This window comes from Penicillium waksmanii (assembly GCF_028829765.1).
Source record: "Penicillium waksmanii strain IBT 27052 chromosome Unknown utg000005l:1.0-5232799.0:1.0-5237142.0, whole genome shotgun sequence".
Classification (NCBI taxonomy): Eukaryota; Fungi; Ascomycota; class Eurotiomycetes; order Eurotiales; family Aspergillaceae; genus Penicillium; species Penicillium waksmanii.
The window spans coordinates 4,553,747-4,576,764 of record NW_026643252.1 but is presented as its reverse complement, the minus strand read 5'-3'; the positions used below and the strand labels follow the sequence as shown (position 1 = coordinate 4,576,764).

At 49.0% G+C, this 23,018-nt stretch overlaps 6 protein-coding genes across 6 annotated transcripts; 3 read left to right on the top strand and 3 right to left on the bottom strand.

Moving 5' to 3' along the window:
- Nucleotides 1-1,375: 1,375 nt before the first annotated feature.
- On the bottom strand, nt 1,376-2,127 carry N7481_006595 (TRAPP subunit BET5; the record flags this gene model as incomplete). The annotated part of the gene is made up of 5 exons (XM_057265814.1): nt 1,376-1,396; nt 1,461-1,549; nt 1,634-1,779; nt 1,838-2,036; nt 2,091-2,127. 5 exons carry the CDS (start codon nt 2,125-2,127, stop codon nt 1,376-1,378), a joined length of 492 nt encoding a protein of 163 aa, XP_057123534.1.
- Nucleotides 2,128-2,538: 411 nt separating this feature from the next.
- N7481_006594 (serine/threonine-protein kinase) lies at nt 2,539-5,254 on the top strand (the record flags this gene model as incomplete). The annotated part of the gene is made up of 6 exons (XM_057265813.1): nt 2,539-2,630; nt 2,734-2,764; nt 2,826-2,975; nt 3,042-3,836; nt 3,893-4,030; nt 4,079-5,254. 6 exons carry the CDS (start codon nt 2,539-2,541, stop codon nt 5,252-5,254), a joined length of 2,382 nt encoding a protein of 793 aa, XP_057123533.1.
- Nucleotides 5,255-6,218: 964 nt separating this feature from the next.
- N7481_006593 (elongation factor Tu) lies at nt 6,219-6,794 on the top strand (the record flags this gene model as incomplete). The annotated part of the gene is made up of 2 exons (XM_057265812.1): nt 6,219-6,491; nt 6,597-6,794. The coding sequence occupies 2 exons, from the start codon at nt 6,219-6,221 to the stop codon at nt 6,792-6,794; spliced, it is 471 nt and encodes a 156-aa protein (XP_057123532.1).
- A 2,588-nt stretch (nt 6,795-9,382) lies between these two features.
- Nucleotides 9,383-10,974, bottom strand: N7481_006592 (putative AT DNA binding protein; the record flags this gene model as incomplete). The annotated part of the gene is made up of 3 exons (XM_057265811.1): nt 9,383-10,680; nt 10,741-10,855; nt 10,933-10,974. 3 exons carry the CDS (start codon nt 10,972-10,974, stop codon nt 9,383-9,385), a joined length of 1,455 nt encoding a protein of 484 aa, XP_057123531.1.
- Nucleotides 10,975-12,864: 1,890 nt separating this feature from the next.
- On the top strand, nt 12,865-16,028 carry set2 (SET and WW domain protein; the record flags this gene model as incomplete). Its single annotated transcript, XM_057265810.1, has 4 exons — nt 12,865-13,348; nt 13,498-15,116; nt 15,168-15,248; nt 15,354-16,028. Coding segments are annotated over 4 exons (2,859 nt in total), but the record flags the coding sequence as incomplete, so codon positions are not given.
- Nucleotides 16,029-17,303: 1,275 nt separating this feature from the next.
- On the bottom strand, nt 17,304-21,532 carry N7481_006590 (uncharacterized protein; the record flags this gene model as incomplete). Its single annotated transcript, XM_057265809.1, has 4 exons — nt 17,304-17,987; nt 18,044-20,862; nt 20,948-21,351; nt 21,417-21,532. 4 exons carry the CDS (start codon nt 21,530-21,532, stop codon nt 17,304-17,306), a joined length of 4,023 nt encoding a protein of 1,340 aa, XP_057123529.1.
- Between the last annotated feature and the right edge of the window lie 1,486 nt (nt 21,533-23,018).

The following is a 23,018-nucleotide window of genomic DNA, read 5'->3' as shown; positions in this document are numbered from 1 at the left end:
TTAGTGCTAGGCTGAGGTTGAGGCTGAGGCTGATCTGATGATGATGATGCTGACCCTATGCTTAGTGCTGAGAGGCGGGTGAAGATTTGAAATGACCCCCGCTGGGCAGGGGCGGCTTCCATTTCGTATTAGAAATAGAGATTGCAGTTTGAGAAGCCCTTGCTTAGCAGTAGTCCGCACTCTGTGTTCATGCCATGTACTTAACTCGACTCACTACCTTAAAGGGACATATGCCTAATGGGGCAGGCGAACAGCCCCAACTGCTGACCGTCTCAGATTAAGCTTCGGGATGACTGACGCAAAAGAACATACCCCGTACTCGTATGGACATATAGAAACTGTCATTAATATCTACCATAACTTGGATAGTATGATTTTGATTACATCTCGACCGCCCGCGAACGTCTTATACAGTTCCAACGTGAAGATTGGTGCTGCAGATCTCATGTGCGGCCGAAAAGCAAACATCTTCCCGAGCTCAGCCCTGCTGCATGAAACCCGCCTTATCTGTAGATTCAAGTTCGGCCTCGCAGGTGTGATTGGTCATTCTGCAGGTTGTGTGTATAATGTGCGATCGGTATGGATTGGCTGACGCAGGTTCATTACGAGGTAAGGGAGTCGAGTCGAGTCGAGTCACGGTAAGTGTAACCTTGGAACTACAAGTTTCAATTGGGTATGTAGATATACACCAGCGGTACCCAGATTTGCAATTCAAACAGTACAGCTAGTATCGGATATAAGTTACCCAGCATCTGCTCATTCGACAATGTCGGATATCATAACTACCCACGGGCACAGGCACGAGCACGGGGTAGATAGATCGACGTGACCTTGGGATAAACACTGCATGCTGCTGGCTACCCGACGGGCCGCTGCTAAGTAAATCCACACATTGCTAGCCAGTACGCTGGGATCACTCCACAGTATCAAGTATAGCTAGCCACCCATGAACCGCGTCAATTCGCCATCCTCCCGATCCGACTTCGTCCGCTCAAAAACGCATTGCCAAGCCTGGCCCTTGTCTGGAGGCCCGCGGTGATATTTATGCGAAATCTGCAGACTGCCGAATTGGTTCTCAGCGGCTTATCAAACCGCCCCAGCTCAAGCCAACATCCACGCCACGTGGGACACCGGCACCGGTGAGTGGTGGCCGGCTGAAAAGGCGGTATCGAGGGCCTTGGGGCCGGAGGCGCCGAAGTACATGTACCCCGATGCCACCAGTCGGGGGGGTTGGGGTTGCGGTGTACTAGTCGGTTCAATCCGGGCTAGCTATGGTGGGTCTGGTCTGGCTGGGTGTTGTGTAGGAAGGACCTGAGCATTTATAATGCTGAGTGATGGATATGGTTTTGCTCGGCTGCTTCGTTACATCGTTGTATCACGCAAGAACGCGAGTCTGCTGCCACATCAGAAAACAAGTCAACAAAAAGGGGCGAGCCAGCACTAGAGAAAAAAAAACATACCACGAACTGTTCCAATGACTCTTCGAAGAGCTCATTGTTTACGCCCACGCCGCCCGGGTGTTCGATCGGCGAGAGGGGATTTTTCACGACTATACAAGTGATGATGTTAGAGATGAAGGAGAAGTGCCAGAGCAAAGGCAAAGGCAAATTATAATATGCGACCGTGGACATACCGTATTCCACGAACAAGTTGATATAGATCTGTTGCAGGGCGATGCGCATGCTGGGACTCTTCAGGTCGGTCAACATGACGAATTTGATGTTTGTCGGCGTCTCGTAGTAGTGAAGCTTATACTGGCTGGTGGAGTAGGACACGAAGCTAGAACTGGTCAGTTTATGTCAAGGTATGTTTGACCTGCTGACCACCGGAGTCGTACTTGTCCTCTTCACCACCTAATTTGCGCACCATATTCCTCAGGGAGAAGACTGTGCCAAATACTAATTTCGCATCGTCGTCACCCGCATTGACGGTCTGTCCTAGTCCTGTTGGGCCCGCTTGGGCTTCCGTGGCGCGTGAGGATTTCCCCACGATGGAGGTTGGGCGAGGAAGCCAGCGGCGCTTGTAGATGCACTCCGCTAGATTGGGTCAGTGAGGAGACGGTGGAAAAGCAGAATACGGGATAGACATACCATGGCGGTCAAAGATGTAAAAAGAATAAACAGGCATTGTGGTAGTGGGGTGGTGGTAGTGAGAGGCTCGCCTGGGGAAACGAAACCCGATGTTGTTGATTCAGGAGCAACCCGCAGTCCAGTCCAGTCCATTAGGAGTCGGGCAGGCGGTGAAGATGGTGAAGATGGTGAAGGCGGTGAAGGCGGTGAAAGCGATAACGATAAACGTTCACCCAAAAAGGAAATCCAGAATAACGCTGCCTAAGACGTGAATCGTGAAACTAACTGCAACTGACAGCGCGCGCAGATTGGATCATCCGTGCAGGGGAAAAAAAGAAGCTCTTTCTTTTCTCGTAAGGCTGACAGCCCCAGCTGCGCTGTGTGGTGATCTCCCCCCGCTCCTCCTCCTTTTCCCCCTCCCCTCTCTACCCCACACCATTCAGCATTCCCAAAGGGACTCTCCCATCCAATGGAAGACTCAGTCGAGAATCCCTCCGATGTTTCAAAGAACACCTCGATCGACTCCCTAGAGAGTACAGGCCTTTCGCGGCCCGCTGTCGCGTAAGATTAACCTTTTTATATGGCCTAAGCCATTGGATATGGACATGGCTGACGCATACTATCCCAACCCTTCAGCTCATTTGGCTCTTTTGATAGTCCTCAGCGACATCGACGACGGAATCCCCGAGCAAGGCGTCCGGTGAAGGTAGCATTCCTCTGCCGTTCGTCATGAATCCCGACTGACCATACGGCTAGGAAACACTGGACGCCCGCTCCGAATATACCACCAGTCAGGACGATGGTACCGCCGAGCATCGTATCAACCAGTATATAATTAGACAAGAGATTGGTCGGGGGTCTTTCGGAGCTGTTCACCTCGCCGCGGACCAATTTGGCAATGAATATGTGCGAGTTCACTTCCCACGGAAATGAACATGGCCTGAATGGTTAAAAACTAACAATTATCACCAGGCCGTGAAAGAATTCTCAAAGTCCCGACTGCGGAAACGCGCACAATCGCATCTTCTGCGACGGCCTCGAGGACCCCGTCGCCCGGGCACTGGATTTAACTCTCCGCTTCATCGCCATCCGTCCGAGGACGATAATGAGAACGCGAAGAACCCGCTCTACCTGATCAAGGAAGAGATTGCCATCATGAAGAAATTGAATCACAATAACTTGGTCTCGCTGATCGAGGTACTGGATGATCCGACCGAGGACTCGCTATACATGGTCATGGAAATGTGTAAGAAGGGCGTCGTCATGAAAGTGGGGTTGGAAGAGCGAGCTGACCCATACGACGACGAGCATTGCCGCTGTTGGTTTCGCGATCTAATGCTGGGTATTGAATATCTTCATGCGCAGGGTATTGTGCATCGAGATATTAAACCCGATAACTGCTTGGTGACTAGCGATGATGTACTCAAGGTGGTCGATTTCGGCGTGTCGGAAATGTTTGCCAAGGAGTCGGATATGTTCACGGCTAAGTCTGCTGGATCACCTGCTTTTCTCCCGCCAGAGCTGTGTGTAGTGAAGCACGGCGATGTCTCCGGCAAGGCAGCGGATATCTGGTCCATGGGAGTCACTTTGTACTGTCTTCGGTATGGGCGCTTGCCATTTGAACAGCAGAGTATATTCGAGCTGTATGAGAGTATTCGCAGTGACGAGGTGGTATGTGAGGATGAACAAGATGAGCAGTTCAAGGATTTGATGGCCCGGCTCTTGGAGAAAGATCCCGCGAAGCGCATCAGAATGAGGGATTTACGGGTGAGTAGCCCCATAATTGGGATAAGTTGCAAACGCTCATGAATTGATGAGTACAGACACATCCCTGGGTCACCTTGAATGGGACCAATCCTCTTCTCTCGAAGGAGGAGAACACTGCTCAGATGATCGAGCCCCCAACCGAAGAGGAGATGAACATGGCTATTACAGGAAACTTTGGCCGCCTTATGACAGTGGTGAGTACAAGCGAAGGTAAATTTCCAAGCAGACGCTAATTTCATTAGATGAAAGCAGTCAAGAATTTCAAGCGGCTTGTCGACCCAGCCAAGGGAGGAGCAGGGCCGACCATGCAAAGTATTCTAGGTGGCGATGCTCAATTCGTTGCCCCGCCTATGGAAATGGACGAGAGTGAGGACTTCCCAGAAGTTGGACTTGGTCAAGGTCACGGTAGTCATGGCTTGAACGCAGGCGTCCGAAGGTTCTTGGGCAGATCTCCCATGTCTGCCTTGCGCCGAGACCACTCCGGTCCCAAACCCTGGGCCAGCGACTCAGCTAGCATGTCTTCCCGACCAGAATACAGCCCTGCGAGTAGCCGTTTGCCTAGCGGGGTCTTCGAACAGGAACGGAGAGAATCCGGCTCTATACGCAGCGGTCGGTCAGGGAGAGCGGATGAACGATCTCAGTCCCCAAAATTTCCACTCTCTAGAGCCAGCTCGGCAACCACCAAGCGCAGCATAGAGGGGACAAGAGGACACGCCCGAGACCCATTGGAGGAAAACTGGTCATATCTATCTATTGGACCGTCAACATACACCGGCACATCGCAGACAAAAGAGTTTTCCGTCAGCGATCCAGTCCCGATATTTGCAGAGCCAGACAGCACAGAAGACATCGACCTACCAGCTGTCGACGACCCTGTAATCGTCAGCGAATCCCCCGGCGCAGCAGACTTTGACATCTACGAAACCGCATATGGCAAAGAACTAGAGCGCATCCGATCAGAAACCACCCAACCCAGCGCTGGCGCTGGTGCCGGTTCTGGTACTGATGAAGGTGCAGTTGCCGGACCAAAGGTCTACCTAACACGCCGCGTGGAAGGTAGAGACGAAGTGATGAAGTTCGTGAAAGACAAAACCCTGAATCTACAAGTCGGGCAGAAATTCAGCTCGCCCATTCGCGGGCCGTCGACGGCATTCGGCGCTGCGGCGAGTATGCTTCGCAATCAGATTCAGCAGCAGAAAGAACAGGCTGGGCGTGAAGAACAGAGGCAGGCTTCGGAGCACAATCAGGCCCACCAGCAGGAAAGAAGAGGATCGCATCCGTATTCGTCTGCTTCTATACCCGAACCCGAACCCTCGGCCCTCGAGGCAACGGGTACACACACAGATGCGCCGGCGGGTGAGTCCACGGTTAAGTTGAGGCGGCTTCTTAATAGGGCGCGGGATAAATCTGGGGAGTGATTTAGTTGGGCTGAGATTTTAGAAGCATATTACATACCCCGGATGCAATGAAGAGGCGGGGAGGCGGGGGAGAGGAGGGGAGAGGATGGTGGTTACTTGCATATACATTCGTGCATTGCAGTGCAGCGCATCGCATAACGTCGTGTCCTACTTTCCATTTCCTTTTCAAGTTCATATACCTTGCCTCGCCTTACATTTAGCTTTTCATTTCATTTCATATCATATCAACTTTTACTCACCGTATCTGATACTGAAAGTTTTCGCGAACGAGTACACTGGGCAGACTACCTTAGGTGCCTCCTGGGCTTAGTCTAGTCTAGATTATAGTCTATCTGGCAAATCTAAAGGGAAACCATCCTATTGGATACTAAACAATATCCGTTCTTAAGCCAGGTCCCCGCCGAACCAAAGAATCAAATGCCAAGCTTTTCTCCGCTTTGGATTAAGCTTTACCGTATAATACCATTGCTGCCAAGGGTTGGTTCATTCAAGTTTGAATAGTAGTGCGGGTTATCTAGAATAGATTAGTGGCCTTTTGATTTACGGGCATTTGTACTACTAGTATACGATACCAGTAAGTGTCACTACTAGTAAGCTGTATACTCCATTATCACTGTGGTTCTCGCAATGGCCGAAGGGCCAGTGGGCATCTACTAGCATTAAATCTGAGCAAGCTATACAAATAGTACATATACATAATGGAGATCCTGGAGCATGCCTTCAAGTTGATTACAGCTAGGTTCAATTCAAGTTTGCATCATCAAATCAGATGTGCTTCCATGCTCGATTTGAGTCTGTAATGTATTAAGAGTTTCGTACTGCTAGGTATCGGGTGTCGAGAGTGAGAAGATGATGATACTAGACTGGCATTGAAGGACTCTCTAGCCAATACGAAGTAAAGAGGGTCGGTATCCTGCTGCGTGGCCTCGGGCGTGAGGATATAAGGAGTGGTTATATGCTGGCCATGCCGGGGACGGCCAGTATGCACACAGATTTCACAGCAGAGGTTTACATGCTGGAAATGGATGAAGGAGGTCGCGCCAGATCGTTCCCTAACCACTACCAGCCGAAGTTCTCCTTCCATAGGATGGACGTGAAAGGTTCCATCTCGTTTCCAGGGGAGTCGATACCGGGCGACAACCTGTCGATCACAGTCAAGCTAATCGTATGGACCGTGATTGAAGAAGGCCTGCACTTTACCATCCATGAGGGTGGTAATATCCTCGGCTTTGGTGTGGTTACTTCTATCCTCGAATAATCAAAGGGTCGCTATACTCCTTGCTCTCTCCTCACATACTTCCATGCTTTCTTCTTTCACACACACGTTTCACATTTTATCAAGACACTGTTTGATTCAGGCAAGGTCGATGTTTGCTCAAAAGATAACCTGGACCGGACGCCACTATTGCTGGCAATCCTAATTGGAGACGAGGCTATTCTCGACTTGCTTCTCGGCGAAGACAATATCGGCGTGGACTCGAAAAAGACTGGCTGGACGCCGTTGTCTAGGGACAACCAGGAACGAACACACTGCAGTTAAAATTCTTCTAGGGACGGGCAAAGTCGATTTTGACTTGAAGGAAAGATTCTACGCGGAGGTCCAATTTCATACTCGCCACCATGTGTCTTGATTCAGTTCACTTCAGTTCAAGTTTCTATTGACCTAGTGCAGCACAGCTTCAAACGCAATGTCCATGTAAACGTTTCCTTCGGCGGACACAAGGGCCTGTCAAACGCCACGGAGAGCGAGTAACGATTTACGGCTTGGCTCACCTTCTTCAAGTTTATATATCATTCATCCATGGGTTCACAGAAGTTACCTACCAAGACCAACATCGATGCTTCGATTCAAGTTGAAACTGAACTTGAATGGGTCGGTTGTTATTCCTGAGAGAGCTTTTACCTACTAGTAGGAAACGAGAGCTGGGACCTACAATTTTCCTCCCCAAGTTGGCCCCCGGGGGGAGTTCAAGTTACCGTCTAGTAACTAGTAGTAGGTACAGTTGTAAGAAATATATTCTACGCCCTCAAACTCCGACTCGGAAATATATGATCGCGGACAGAATAAGGGATACATATTTAATATTAAATAACTTGAAAAATAATGGATTGGTTTCCTACCATGCAGCTATTAGTCGGTAGGTGCTTACTGTCGACCAAGCCTCAGATAAACAGCTTTGACTCCGAGACTGCCTTATTAGGGAAGTGTGGCCCGACACCCAAGATAGATGAGACCGAGGCATTATCAACGTGCCGTCCTATATTCTGAATCTCTCTCGCGCACTTCGCATCCATCGCGGAGAATACCAGCCCACAATTTGGTACTACCTGGAAAAGAACTTGAATCGGGCGGTTCAAGTTTCAGGCTAATTGGTCTAAATTTAGCTAGTACATCCAAGTTATACCGGCGTTTGAGCCTGTCTTGCTTACTCGTATATTTGGGCTTCAAGTTGATCACGCGCGCGGACCCTACGGCTGGCCCGGGGAACACGAGTCATGAAGTACTAGCAGTAACTACTAGTAGTAATTAATCGATGCGACTAGTTACTCGATGTAGACTAGGTTCCGAGTGAGATACCAGGCTTAGTCTCACTCTGCGACCGTTCCCGCGCTCCTACACCGGGAGAGAAGTCAGTATAGTGGGGACAAGAGTTTACGGTGATAGATTTAGTTGCTGTTTTTGGGTAATTCGGAAAGGTTCCGGAAAGATCTTCGAAATCTCGATCCTGCCAAGGTTCAAGTTGGAAGATATTACCCGTGGACGGGCGGCATGGATGGATATGCCGTGTGAGAGGCTCCTGTCGATCTATCGGTAATTGTTGCCACTGATCATCCAATTACCGAAGTTATCCCGGCGAACCTTCATGACTTAGTACGCAAAATACTAACTAGTGCCAGATACGACTATTTAACAGTGCGCTGTGTCTGTGTCCTGGTACTAGTAATCTGTCATGCGTGATAGCGTTGTAAACTCTGTACATTAAATATGAATCCTAATCGTACATATCATAGCAACAACGAGGAAGAAATAGAAATAAAAAGAGGGAGTAAAGAGAAAAAAAGGCAATTGCCAGCATCAATAATTTCCCGCCGTGGGATGTAGTCGTGACTCGTAGGACTTGAATAAACTGGGGATATTCGAGGCAAAGTCCGAAGTTGAGTGAGTAGCTGGTAAGTTGGAAAGAATTGAATCCAAGGAAATAAACAGAAAGACAGAGGATTTGAAATAAAGCAGACAAGCGAAAAGCGAATAAATAAAATCAAGTCAAGTCATGAAGCGTTGCCGAACCATTTCTTTGCCATTGGCAGGTATGAAAGGTTTGAAAGAAGGAAGATATGATATCGAAGAATGGAAAGAAGAGAAAGGGAAGGTGGTTATTAGATGTACAAGAGACCAGAAGTGCAGTTCAGATCAGATCAGATCGGTTCGGTTCAGTCGTGGGCCGCGTGGACGGTAATTGGAATTGGAATTGGAAATGTAAAAGGCCGGTTTCATAAGTGCGTGTCGTATCGCGTCACGCTGGGTGATGAGTTGAACGGAGGTTCAAATCAGTAAGCAAAATTCTCAATAAATATTTGAAGGAAGACCGTGGGTTGACGAGGCGAGTAGTTCAGCTGGAAATGACTGAAAATATAAGAAGACGAAGGGCGATGGCTCAGAATTCGAAGTCGAAGTCGAGAATAAATGAATGATAAAAAAAACATTCATAGAATGAGCTCCGTAGAACAGAGCTTATGTAGACAGATGCAGACGTGCATTCATATCTTAGTCGTAGCCATCATCGAGAAAAAAGTGTCGCAGTGCAAAGCAGAACAGAGCAAAGCAAATCAGAGCAGAGTAACCATTGAAAGGCAGACAGACGTGAGGTCAGTAAAATCAGAGCAAACGGGTCGAAGAAAAGCGTTGCATTCTGAACGAAGTAAATGTAAAAGCCGAACTGTATGTCGTTGTTGTTTTGGCGTTAGCGCATGAACATGAACCAATTGGTTCAGATAAAGACGGAAGCGCAGATGAAGACGAAGACCAAGCGAAGCGGTCTAGTTCATGAGTCGTAATCATTCTCTCCTCCTAGAAAAAGACCACCACTACCACCACCAGTTAAATGAATACTACCACCCATCTCTCCATTACCGCGGCTCACCGGGTGTCGAACTATTCCTCAAATCCGAATAGCCCGCACCGGCACCAGCACCAGCACCAGACCCAGAACCAATCTCACGATCCCTCAACCCAGCGACAGGAGTACTCACACTCACACTCGCACCAGACCCCCGCCTATCCGGCGAAAAGCGATCCGAAGGACCCCCAGAAATAGACCCAGGCCCGGGACTCGATAAAGCATGTCCAGGCCCAAACATCCTCTCCCCAGCACTATTCAATCGCGGCCGAAACGAATCTGGCGGTCCAAGCTGCAAAGCATGAGGCGAAGGTAATGAATTATGAGACGAAGTCATCTCCAAAGGTCGCGGTAACTCGCGTAAACTCATAGCGCGGTTAGGGCGCGGGTCGTGCGGGCCAGAACCTGAAGAAGTTGAAACTGAGCTTGAAAGTGAACCATGGATGGGAACGGGGCTGGATAAAGAGCCTCCTATCCCCACTCCCACTCCCACTCCAACGCTAGAACCAACACCAACACCAACACCAACACCAGCACCAACGCCAACACCCATTCCTACGCCCGTCCTTGCGCGCGATACTTGCATATCGTACGGTACAGAGGCGGGCATTAGACCCGGTGGTGGGGCGGATGACGGCGTATGGCCATATCCGCCCATGGCAACAGAGACAGCGGCCGATGACCCAGCGGGAGCTGGAGCTGGAGGGAAAGCTGAGGCGCCGGGACTTGTTGGTGAAGGCGGGATACTGAAATGGATGTCGACGGGTCTGGCGCGACTGATTGGGCGACGTGGGGGAGGGTACGTTTCGCCGCGGGCTTGGGCGGCGGCGCGACGGCGTTCGGTTTCGGCTTTGCTGGGACGGCCGCGTTTGCGCGGGGGCTCGCCGCCTGGTCCGATGGTTGACCAGCGTGGGGAGAGCGGGGCGGGACTTTCGCTGCTGTAGGAGGCGTTGCTGGCGGGGGGTTTTGGTTGGATTAAGCGTGGTGTTGGCTGTGGGGGTTTCGGGTGGGCGTGGGAGTGGTGTGGGTGAGAATGAGAATGAGAGTCAAGAGGGCGTTTGCGGGGTTCGTGGAGGGGTGATTGGTGAGGTAACAGTGGACGAGGTGTTGTGGTGGTCATTGGTGGTGTTGGGGCTGGTGGTGGTACTGAGGCTGCACCAATAGTTGATGCTGATGCTGATACTGAGGCCGATGCTGATGTTGATGCCAGCGGCGATGGGTTCGGTGCTGGACCTGTACCTGGACCTCCGGGCGCATGAGGCTGGGTCATATGGAATAGGGCCATTTTGCAGGAATTGAGCGAGCGACCTGGTTAAAGTGAGCAAAGTTGGACTTATTCCAAGGTTGGCGCCATTGAGTGGTTGATACCGTGTGGGAGGGGAATATCATTCCAATTGGGTTCGATGCGATACTCATTGATAATGCGGACGAGATAGCTGGATGGAATGCCAGCCTTCTTGAGGATCTCGGAGAGTAGAACATACTGAGAAATCATTAGCTACAAGATTCTCAGAGTATACAGTCCGTCTAAGAGAGCCTGAGGGCTCTGGAATAAAATACCTTCTCGTCCTCCGACCAGGGCCTCTCGGGTTGATTCGACATATCCAACCATAGGAACGAAAAACAAACAGCCTCCGGTACGAGATGAATCGAGAGCGACGAAGAAGAAAGCCAATGCGCAAATGCGAAAAGCGAGGGAAAGATCCGGACATAAAAAGAAAAGCTTGGAAGAAATGAAACAAGAAATGAAAAATAGAAAAAAATAGAAAAAAAAAATTAAACGGAAAAGAGACGGTGGGAATTAAGTCATTTCCACGCGACGAGAGACGATAGGAGGCTAAGAAGAATGAGCGAACGAGAGTGAAGAAGAGAAATGAAACACAATGGAATGCACTGCTCAGTTGAGTAGAGCAGAGCCAGATCAGAAAAGCAGTGCGGTGCAGAGCAAGCAGATCAGAACGGAACCAAGCGAGGGACGAAAGTGAAGAAGAAACGATAGCCACAGAAAAGTCGACAAGAACAGAAAAGAACGCAGGCAAAGAGTCCGCCGAGGAAAGGATTGGTTCGGAATGGCACAGGACAGGGCAGCTGCAGGAAAAGGAGTGGCTAGGAGACTTTAGAAGGGAAAAGGGGGGGCAAGCAGAAGGGTTTCATCTTCCAGAACAAAAGCTCCAAACCTAGAGGGGCAAACAGGACACTACTGCAATGCTGTCTGCAGCAGGATGCCAGCGTGAAAAGCGGATCCCAACGGTAGGAATGGTTGGACCCAATTCTCAAATCGCGGTTTAAACTGACCCACTAATGGTTTGCCCCGCCGGGGTGAAACACGAGTCTGGGTACTTGGGAATGTACTTTCTCATTGTCCTGGCTGTACTAAAGTGACTAATACGCGCTATACTAGTTAGCGGTAAGTAGAGGAAGTGTAAGTACAGAGTAGTGTAAATGTAAGTGCACTAATAGTACCAGTAGGAAGACAAGAGAAACCGTTACTAGTATTCTTTATGGTTTGGTGCTTCCAAGTTTGAATATTTAATTACCCTCAAAGTCAAAAAGGATACATGCATGGTGTACATAAATGTACATGTCAGTGCCAGCGCCAGTGGTACTTACCTTCAACCCGGGGCGGGCTTACACTAGTGGAGGTGGTAACTTGAAGTTCCATTTTACCTAAGATCCCATGAGATCATAGATTTGTTCCGTCCATAGTACTAATTGAGAGTAGAAATCCCCAAAGTAGCCCTGGAGAACAGTAGTTAGGAACCTGAGTACTGGATCCAAGCCCTGGATAGTAAAGATCCACGCTAACACGGTAACTGCAAATCATTGTACTGCACATCAGATCGATTGGTGACGAGCAAAAGTTGGAGTCTGCCGCTGATTCGCTGCATTGTCATTATGCTTTGCACATTGCTGTATAAAATGATTGGGCGAGGGTTCATTCCGAGGCCGAGGTATCAGGTCATACTAGTATAGTGCCAGTGGTGTGCTATACTCGATACTAGTACTAGAGGTATATTCAGGAAGTATATTCTCCTAATAGAGGACTAGTAGCAGGAGATTACTGTGTAATTTCTAATTGCCAAAAGCCATACCAATAACTACCTAACTACCAACAGCTACTTGTTATGCTGCCCAGGTGCATGTTGTATACTTGCACGTGACAATCTACGATCTCGCTGGCCCGACTACTAGAAGATCTCGCAACATTAACACCCTACAACATCTACAACAGCATATCTTCAAAACCAATGTCGCAGAAAAATTGCAAACTATATTCAACAACCCCCAGCAAACCATTTCTCAATTGTCACCGAGGTAGCTCCCCTAGCCTCGACTCTCTACTTCATCGTGCATCTCCGCTGCCTCCTCGCCGCAGGCGGTGAGCGCGAGATAATCCTCGATGGATCAAATTAATCTCCCTATCTGCCATCACTTCGCGTCTAGGTCGTGACGACTGTCCAAGGGTCTGAATCTCATGACCAGGCATAGACCATGGACTCCCCCAATGGCCTGAGAAATGGCAAGTCCATCTCCCCCGACGCGATGGCAATTTCCACGCCCTCCGCGAATGACAACGCCAATTCCGCCCCAGATGCGATGAATGTCAAACCTGAGCCGTCTGGCGACATGAAGGTTCCTGCTTCGACTTCTGCCTCTGCCTCTCCTGTTGCCTTCACCTCCGCAACCTCCGATCAATCAAATTCAGAAGCACACTCAAACATGAAGGCCAGCCCCTCCGACGAGGAGACGGTCGGCGGCGACATCCTCCTCAAACAGGAGCCCGGCCAGCCTCCCAAGCTGTCGCGTAGCTCCTCGCAAAAGGTCGTGTCGCACCCACCGCAGCTCTTCGATCACCTACCCGACAGCACTCAAGATGCCCTCGCAACTTTCGAGCAGATCCAGGCTTGCTGGTACGCCAATAAATACATGGGCTACACGGAACACGCAATGGAGTGTGACTGCTCTGAGGAGTGGGGTAAGTTTGATCCCTGCACCTACAAGTGAGAGGAATCCGACGGACTTTGAACCCTTCTGCCGAGTCGGGTGTGACTCGGATCTCCGTTGGACCTCCTTGTACAATCTCCAACCTTCCGTTGATCGTCATACTTATTTCTTTTCTCTCAGATGCGAAACTCGGCCAGAATCAAGCCTGTGGCGACGACTCCGACTGCATCAACCGAGCAACCAAAATCGAATGCGTGGGCGACTGCGGCTGTGGCTCCGACTGCCGCAATCAACGATTCCAGAAAAAACAATATGCGCCGGTCTCGGTCATCAAGACAGAAAAGAAGGGCTTCGGGTTACGCGCCGAGACAAAACTCGAACCGCACCAGTTGATCTTCGAGTATGTCGGCGAAGTCGTGGGCGAGGCCCAATTCCGGCGCCGCATGAGACAATATGATGAAGAGGGCATCAAACATTTCTACTTCATGTCCCTCAATAAGGGCGAATTCGTGGACGCAACGAAACGTGGCAACCTTGGTCGGTTCTGCAACCACTCTTGTAACCCCAACTGCTATGTCGACAAGTGGGTGGTGGGCGAGAAACTGCGGATGGGAATTTTCGCCGAACGAGCTGTGGAAGCAGGTGAAGAGTTGGTCTTCAACTACAACGTCGATCGATATGGTGCCGATCCCCAGCCTTGCTACTGTGCCGAGCCGAACTGTACCGGGTTTATCGGTGGCCGTACCCAGACCGAACAAGCCACCAAGCTCTCGAATGCGACAATCGAGGCCCTTGGTATCGATGAGGAGGACGCTTGGGATACCGTGGTTGCCCGGAGGCCCAAGAAGAAGAAGACCGAAGAAAACGACGAGGAGTATGTGGACAGCGTGCAACCCAAGTCCCTTCAGGAGGATGGCGTCACCAAGGTCATGGCGGCTCTTATGCAGTGCCAGGAGAAATGGATTGCCGTCAAACTTTTGGGCCGCATCCAGCGTTGCGAGGACGAGAGGGTGTCCAACAGGGTGGTCAAGATGCACGGTTACCAGATTCTGAACTCCCAACTTGCGCAATGGAAAGAGGATCACAATGTCGTGCTGCAGATCCTGGACATCCTGGACAAGTTCCCACGAATGACTCGCAACAAAATCATCGACTCCAAGATCGAAACGAATATACAGCCTCTCACCACTTGCGGCGACGAACGTGTCGAGCAGAAAGCTATCGTTTTGTTGGCCGATTGGGCGGACTTGAAGGTGGGTTACCGCATTCCGCGTATGAAGCGGGACGAGCAAGCCAAGAAAGCAGTTAATCAATTCGAGCGCCGGGAATCCGGTCGCGAGCAGCGTCAACGCTCTGTCACACGATCACCCTCACCCACATACGAGGCCCGACAACGCCCGACTCAACCACGGCGAGAGAGAATTCAGCATCAACAGAACCAGCGGCCTCGACCGAATCGTCGTCGCCAGCTCCCGGACCGTCAGCTCCCAGAGGGATGGTTCCAGGCAGAGGACGAGTCAGGTCGCTTCTACTACTATACAGCCGATGGCAAACCTACATGGCAGAAGCCGACGGCTCCTGCGACTCCTGCTGCACCAACAGTACAGAAGAAGAACTTGGCTTTGCAAAGCATTATCGACGGCATTGTCAATTCGCAAGAAAAGACGCCAACCTCGGAGCACAAGATTGATACCCCCGACACCCCGCAACCGGCATCTGACCATCAAGAGAAGAAGCGAGAGGATAAAGGATGGAGGAAGCTTCCTATAGAGAAGCAGAAAAAGCTTTACGAGAACACTGTACGTCTGATCACCCCAACATCCCAGGCCATGGCTAACAAACTCTCCTAGCTATTCCCCCACATCAAGCCATTCGTCGATAAATACAAAAATAAGATCCCAAAGGACGATCTCAAACGCTTTGCGAAAGAGGTATGCTCTTCCCCGAAGACCCAAAAGACCCCAATGCTAGTCCCAGAAGGTGCATGCTTGGGCTTGCATACTCTACCCCGTATAACCCGCTAACAATTATTCTAGACGGCCACCAAACTCGTGAATAGCGACTATAAAGCCAACCGCGTAACCGACCCCACAAAAATCAGCGACAAACACCAACAAAAAGTCAAAAGCTTCTGCAAAGACTACTTCGACAAAGCCTACAAAAAACACAAAGAGCGCATGGAACGACGGTCCAAATCCGCCGCCAACACAACAACAAAACTCACCATCCAACCCACAGAAGCAGAAGCAAATTCCACACCCGCAGACGCAGACGAGGACGTCACAAAGCTCTCCGACGACGAAGCAGGTGGTGATGGTGATGGTACTACATTGACCTCACCAATGGACGACGACGCCTCGGTCTCAGCCTCGCTGAAGCGCAAACGTCCCGAGGAAATTGATGCCGAGAATTTGCTTAATGGTTCCGCAGCAGAGGCTGGCTCAGCTTCTCCTTCCAAACGACAGAAATCTACACCTCCGCCGCCACCTCCGCCCCCCGATGCCGACGCCGATGCTGACGCCGATGTCGATGCTGATGCCGATATTGGCGATGAGACGCCGAAAATTGATGACGAGGATGATGAATCCGCTCCACCTCCACCTCCGCCCCCACCGCCTAAGGACGAGCATTCAAATTCTCCTGATGAATATCCCGTTGAGATGGAGGGTGTTCAGCAACAGCAGCAACAAAATGGTGTTCAGGTGCAGGGGGTATAGCACTCGCCACTTTCATTTCATTATTACTATTTTTTCTCTGGAATTCCTTTTCCCTTTCTTTTTTTAATTTGGGTTTATTTATTCTTCTTTTTCTTTCTTTTTACTCCCTCTTACCCTATCATCGAATTGTGTAAATGAGGTGATTTGGTTCGGTGAAAAGATGGATAAGGAGGACTCAGTCGGTTGACTCCGCAATGTTACGCAATGCAATGCAATGCAACGCGACGCGGAGAGGAGAGGAGAGGAGGATTGGGCATGGAGTGGGTGTTGAGTGCATTTTTCTTTTGCATTTTTCTTCCCTTGGCTTTTTCTGGCAGCTTTTTGTAAAAAAAAAAGAATAGCGTGATGGTGATACGATGCGGTGGGATAGGCGAGGGCGAGGGCGAGGCCAGAGCCAGCGAGGCGATATTCGATTCTTTTTTTGTCTTTTTCATCACCATCATCACACCCCTTTTTGCAGTTTAGTTTCAGGATGTATTTGGCAATACCCCGATCATAGTCAATATGGAGTTGGATTCTTTCTTTTTCTTCGTTTCTCTTAATTGGGATTTTTTGGAGTTATCTTTATGATTGCTTTGTTGTCGGGCTCGTTGCTTTTTTGCGTGGGGTTTGGTTTCTTCGCTTTTGCGGTTTATAGTTGACTTGTATTAGGAGATTTGGGGACCTTTGTGGGTTCCTTCGTGCAGTAGTAGTGATTGCTTGCTCTTTTTGATGATATCGTGCCAATGGTATGATTTTATTGACGCCAAAACATTCGTGGTCAGCCCTGGAGTTCCTCTCTCTTGGATTTGGATTTGGATCTATCATGACTTTGCACAAAGCTCCTACTACACTTCGTACCGGATTTTCTCGGGCAGTATCGTTTTTCTGAGAAAGCAATGGAATCACTTTAAATACTACTCTAGGGTAAAAAGCTCTAAGCTTTGGAAGCAATTTCAAGCAGGGAAGTCTGATTATCTAGGCTAGCGCTGGATGTGGTCTTTGAGCTTCCAAGTCAGGCATCCTTTTCTTGCCTTGCCAAATATCTTTCGAAAGCGATTTGGCTCGCCTGCCAAAAGCGATCAAAGGAAAGCAAACATAGGTTTATAGTCAAGTTGGCGCCCCACAACCTGGTGCAGTTCTGAGTCTTCTGCTGCCACAGGAGAAGCAGCGCCATCGACTCTGGTAAATGTCTCGGGTGGCTTTCTTGGTAGAAAATTATATGGTGACTATAGAGTTTCTTCTCTTCTTCTGAATGTTCTTCCAAGGTTGTACATTCAAAACTTTTCATTATGTCTCGTTATCCTCTTCGACCTCGCTTTCGGACTCCATTTCATCCTCTTCCTCGTCGTCAAAAACCTCCGTTGCATGACTGAGAGCATCGGCGTCCCACCACAAAATCCGCTCTTTTAGAAACTTCACTATGGGGAAGTGCCCTTTCTTACCGGCTAGCTTGATAGCCCTGATATATTGTCTCCGATTTGGTCCTTCTGGGGCTGCCCCTTGGCTCAAAAGAAGTTGCAATGTATCGATACGACCCCACTCCGCAGCGCCCTCAATTGCTGTTCTTCCAAATAAGGTCGAACCCAATGCATCTACAGCAGCCCCGGCCTCAATCAATGCTCTTGCAATTCCTATAAATCCTCTGATAGCTGCAAATTGCAATGCAGTTCCCCCTGATCGATAAGCGGGCTCTTGGTTGACATCTGCTCCTTTTGCGAGAAGTAAATCCACCAGTTCGATGTTCCCTTGCCCAGCAGCGATTTGTAAGGCAGTCTTTCCAAAATTAACAGCTGGGGGCGCATTTATGTCTGCGCCTTTCTCGATCAAGAGGTTTATCAATGTGATTTTCTCTTGTTCAACAGCGAGCTGTAATGCGGTTTTCCCTTCGTATAGATCCGGGGTTGTGTTTAAATCTGCCCCGGCTTGTATGAGACGGTTTATCATGAACATATCCCGTGTTTTGATTCCTATCTGGAGGGAATGTCTCGGCAACTTACTTTGGTCTGATTGAGGCTCACGACTCAGACCAACCCTGACAGAAGAAGAAGATCCATGGCTTTGACATCCCCAGCGCGTATTACCTGTAGGATAGTTGATTCTCTGCAGCCACCGGAGTAGAGAAGGGCAGTAAAGTGCAAAATTGTAGGATCTATGAAAGCTTCCAAAGCTTCCTCGTCGCCGTTTTGGAATACATTCTTCAATGCAGATTTTGCTTGGAATAATCCTTCTGAAGACGGTAGCTGGTCCATTGCATAATAAGACAGAAGGGTTCTTGCAAACCATTTCCCGCAAAAGGTCGAAAAGTAGAGTGCAGTGTAACCAAATCTAAGATCTGCATTGACATTGCATCCGCCTCTGATGATTTCGAATGTGACATCCCTCCGACCTTTATCCATGGCTATAACGAGGGCATTAAGCATCGGAATCTCTGGTTGTTGCAAGCTGCACGATGAACATTTTAAAAATTGGCATCTGAACCGCGAACATTCTAGCAATAGACATTCTGGTGCTTGACATCTTGCTAGGGGATCCTTGAGCGATGGGTATTGAATTCTGATGGGCCGGTATTGAGAACCATCAATCATTTGGTTGGCATCTGCACCGGAAGCTAACAAGTCTCGCACAAGATCTCGCTCATTGAATTGAATGCTCATGATCAATGCTTTACCCTTCTCTTCGGGTGTCCATATATCCAATTTCAGCAGAATCTCCATGATGGTGCGATTGCCTTTCTGGGCTGCCACTTGTAAAACTGAATCAAGCTTCAATGTCTCCTCTGAGTCAAAGGGATGGGGTGCTTCGCTATTATCACTCCACCAGAGTCTGCTTGAAAAATCCTCACTATGCCAATCCTTTTTGGGAGGAGGCTTTGCGCGCACCTTGCGCAGATCGAAGATAACTTGTGGTTTTCCACGCGGATTGAATCCAAATCTGAGAAGACTTTCGATCAGAAAAGTTCCGTTGTGCATAATAGCTATTCCAAACGCAGTGGGTATTGCTATCCCCGGGTTTGGAATCATTCTCAAGAGATTTGACAATCCACCAACATCGTAGCCCTGCAAGAGCCGAGAAACAATGACGTTCATGTCCGAATCATTGATTAGAGATCCGCGCTGAATGAGAAATTGAGCCAACCTCCATGAATGGGTGTATATTGCGGCCCCAAGAGGAGACGCCTTGGTTTCGTACGAGTTGCAATGCAGCTCAACAATAGAACTGTTGCCTTGGTCCGCCTTGTTCTCAAGAAGAAAGCTGATGAGGGGCCTATTGCATCGAAGTATGGCAGAAGCTAATATTCGAGGGCCACTAAAAGACAAGATCTCAAAAAGCCAACCTGAATATTTCAAAGAGTCGGCCGTCCGAATACTTCCAAAGCGAAGTACTGGGATGTTGAAAATCGATGCACCTGAAGCTTTTAGCAGAACAAGCATGTTAGTATTCTCGCTCTGTACGGCCCATGCGAGAGCATGAGGCGGAGAAAACTGTGGACAGTAAGGATTGACTGGCCCTTTAAGGGCAATCAACCAAGATGCCCTCTCGACATCATTTTTCAACACAGCTTCAAACATGGCTGAACTAAGCATCGACTGTCGCTCCTCTGGACTGGCATATGCACCTGCATCCAAAAGAGCTAGAACCAAGTCGGATCTAGGTGCAGCTCTTTGTACAAGTGTCTTTCCCACGGGCTCGTGAAGCATTTTGCATTGATCTGCAGCTTTAACGTTTGCTCCAGCCCGAAGAAGAAGCATAACAGAGCCAAGCTGCTTGCTGTGTGCTGCAAGCGCGAGTGGAGAAATAGCCCCCTTTAGACCAGTTGGTAGATTGAGATTGGCGCCAGTTTCAATCAGTACGCGCATGCACGCCATATTTCCGGCTGCCGCAGCAGACCCCAAAAGGCTGGTTGTTTGTTCAAACCTCTCTCCGTTTTCATCTGTAACCGGATATTTTTGAGGAGCTTCCAGGTCCAAACCGCCACGTATGAACCAGTTTACTAGCCCAGCTTTCGCGCGACCAAAGAATAATGTAGCTTCCTCTGTCATGCAGTTTGGATTCACCGCGACATCCACGAACATTTCAACAAAATCTTCAAGGTTGCATCCCTTGTATCTCGTCTTGATGCTGAAATTATGAGAAGAATGTGTTTCATGCAGATGCAGGAGCAGCAACTTGAATATTCGTTTATTGCGACGCTCCATGGCTTTTGTGATAGCGGGCTTACTGTCATTTCTAGGGTCAAGAGATGCCCCATGTGACAGCAGTAGATGAACAAGCTGAATAGACAAAAAGCACTCTTTCGTTTCGGATAAATATTGTAATGGTGTTTCATGTGATTTGTCAAAGACCATTGGTGTGTCTGGATGCATTCCAGCCAGAAGCATAATTTGAACCATTTCGAAGTCATAGATCATGATCGAACTTTGGAAGATTTTGCGGGAAATAACTTCAGCAGTAAGACCGTCGACAGAGATGAGGTTTTTCATGCTCTGGATGTTGTCAAGTTTTGCTAGTCCCAGAATGTACCGTATTATTCTGGATATACGGGACTCATCGACCGAAGAGTCGACTAAAATTTGTCCCATGTTAAGACAAATGCTATTTGAAAGCATGTAAAAAGCCAAAGAAAGAACATGGGAATCTAGGTCACCATGTATGAGAGATTTTGCAGTGTCAAGATGTTCTCCTTCATGGCCTTCAGGCATGATAATCCTCAGCATCTCAGCCACTGCTGGGGTACTTCCTTTGAAGAGAAAGTCTTGCCTTAAACTGAAAGTAGCGGAGGAGCTCAAACAATAGAGAATGTTCTTTATTCGAGTCCTAGCCGATTTCTCGATATTGACACATTCCCCTGAAGAATGAATCGATTCGGCATCCACATCTTGCGCGCGGAATTAGCAAAGGATAGAAGTCTTCTACCACGAATGTTTTCTTACCAACCATCTTCCTGGACTCAATTTGTTGGAGGAATGTAAGCCAAGGGAGGTTCGAAGGCGATTTTAGTTCCCCATTGCTATCAGAAATTGGGGACCATACAGTCACTTCTTCCGGGGTTGGGGGCAAAGGAGCTATGAATATTAGCAACAAACCTCCAAGTTGGAAAAGAAGCCAAATTATACTTGATTTGTGTCTTTCGACTGTTGGTTCATATGCGTTCCGACGTATCCCAGTCAATATATTACCGGCGGATTGAATTACCCCGTTGATGGCAAATATACCATCTGGCTTTCCCTCGATTTTTCTCTTTTTCATCATCTCCCGTATATAGATCCAGACCACCTTCCCACCATGGTTCTTTTTGAACCTCCACTTCTTGAATTGATTTTCATACTGCCATTTTCTAAATCTGAAATTAGAACCTTTTGGAACGGAATCTAGAAATGGGTGGTGGATAAGGTGACGTACGATGCGCTAAACCCATACTTTAATCTCATGATCTTCATCACGTGGGCCTGAGACTTTCTTTCTTCCATGTATAGGCGTTCGATTTCGGGCTTATAAGCCTCCCAGCCTTCATCCATAATGGCGGGGCTGGAGTCAAGATAACGAGGATAGAAGGTCAGCCAGCCTTGGTAGCGATGGAAAATAAGATAGATGACATGGGCGAGTGGCAGTTGAAAAATTGGAATAGGGAGGAAGGAAAATTGAACAAAAAGCTAGGATGATCCAGGTGACTTGTTCTTTTGTGGTTCAGCGTTTTATGAATAGCCCGGGATCATGGTACAGGACCAATCACGACTCTGTATCGTCCCAACGAGCGATGGGCAACTAAGAAAGTAAAATTGAAATCCCATGGATAAAACGGAACGTGCAGAAATTGCGGAACGAATGTAGGTCAATAGAGCCTCGTTTACTCAAACGTACCTAAGCACATATGACATGTCGACTGGTGTGATTGCGGCTGATGTACTGCCCTCTGGCGGAATTCCAGGGTTGTGGAGACCGCCTCCTACGGCACTCCATGCCTCCCAATAGGAGCTTCGAGTTGCTTCAGGGGTACCTGCAGCAGTCTTGGCGTAAAGGATGCGTCGAGTGGGAGTTTGGACACCGCTCGGTCACACTCACTTAGCCATTTTTTCCTCGAGCAAGTACATTGTTCAAAGATGACCTAGGTGAGGTTCAAAGCATAGCAGGTGCCAAAACCAACCGGTAGTTTGATCTGTGTACTATATAGTTCGGCGGCGCCGAAAAAGCCGGCGGCTTATGTGTGCCTGGGATTACATGTCGGGTTATGTCTTCTGTTGATTGGGTGATGATCCTTTCTGGTGGAGTTAGGCGCATCCATATCCTTCTAAATTCGCGGGGATGCGATGACGGGTTAGCCGAGAGAAATGCTCCTTGGCCATTGGTCTGTCTCCTTTTCTGGTGGGGGCCCCCATGGTGTTCGTGTACTAGCATAAGGCACAGCCTGCTGTGTGGGCCTGGACTTGATCCAGGGAAGACAAGCCGATAGAAGCGGGCTAACGCATTAGTTGCGCCTCTCATGCATGCTCCAGCGTCGTTGGCGACGTGGGCATGGGCGGCGTGCAGATCACCCTTGTCATTTCCGTCATGGTCTTTCCCCCTGGAGAAATATCTCGAGTGCCAACGGTTTTCCTTCTTCATTCATTGGTCTGTGACCCTTTCTGAGGGATCCCAAGTGATCACCATGCAGACGCACCTCGTCATTTAATCCTCCTCGGATCTCTCTCCACCTTTCCCCGAGTCCTCGTCCCTCCCTATACGAAGTCTGGCCCCGACGGAAGCAGGCTTTTCCTTTTCCATTGATTGGGTAGTGACTTTTCACGGTTACCCAGGAACTACCAGCGGCGAGTGGACCCTTGTAATATTTCTCTCTTTGGCCTAGCTCCAGACATATATGTCTATGTAGGTGTTGAATCTGATCGACCGGGCTATCTCTAGACAGACCGCTATGTTACACGTCCGTGTCGCGTCCTTCGCCGATCCAAATAGGACAACGCGCGAAGATCTTATTACAAGGCTTTTAGATTTTTAGATCTTTCGTCC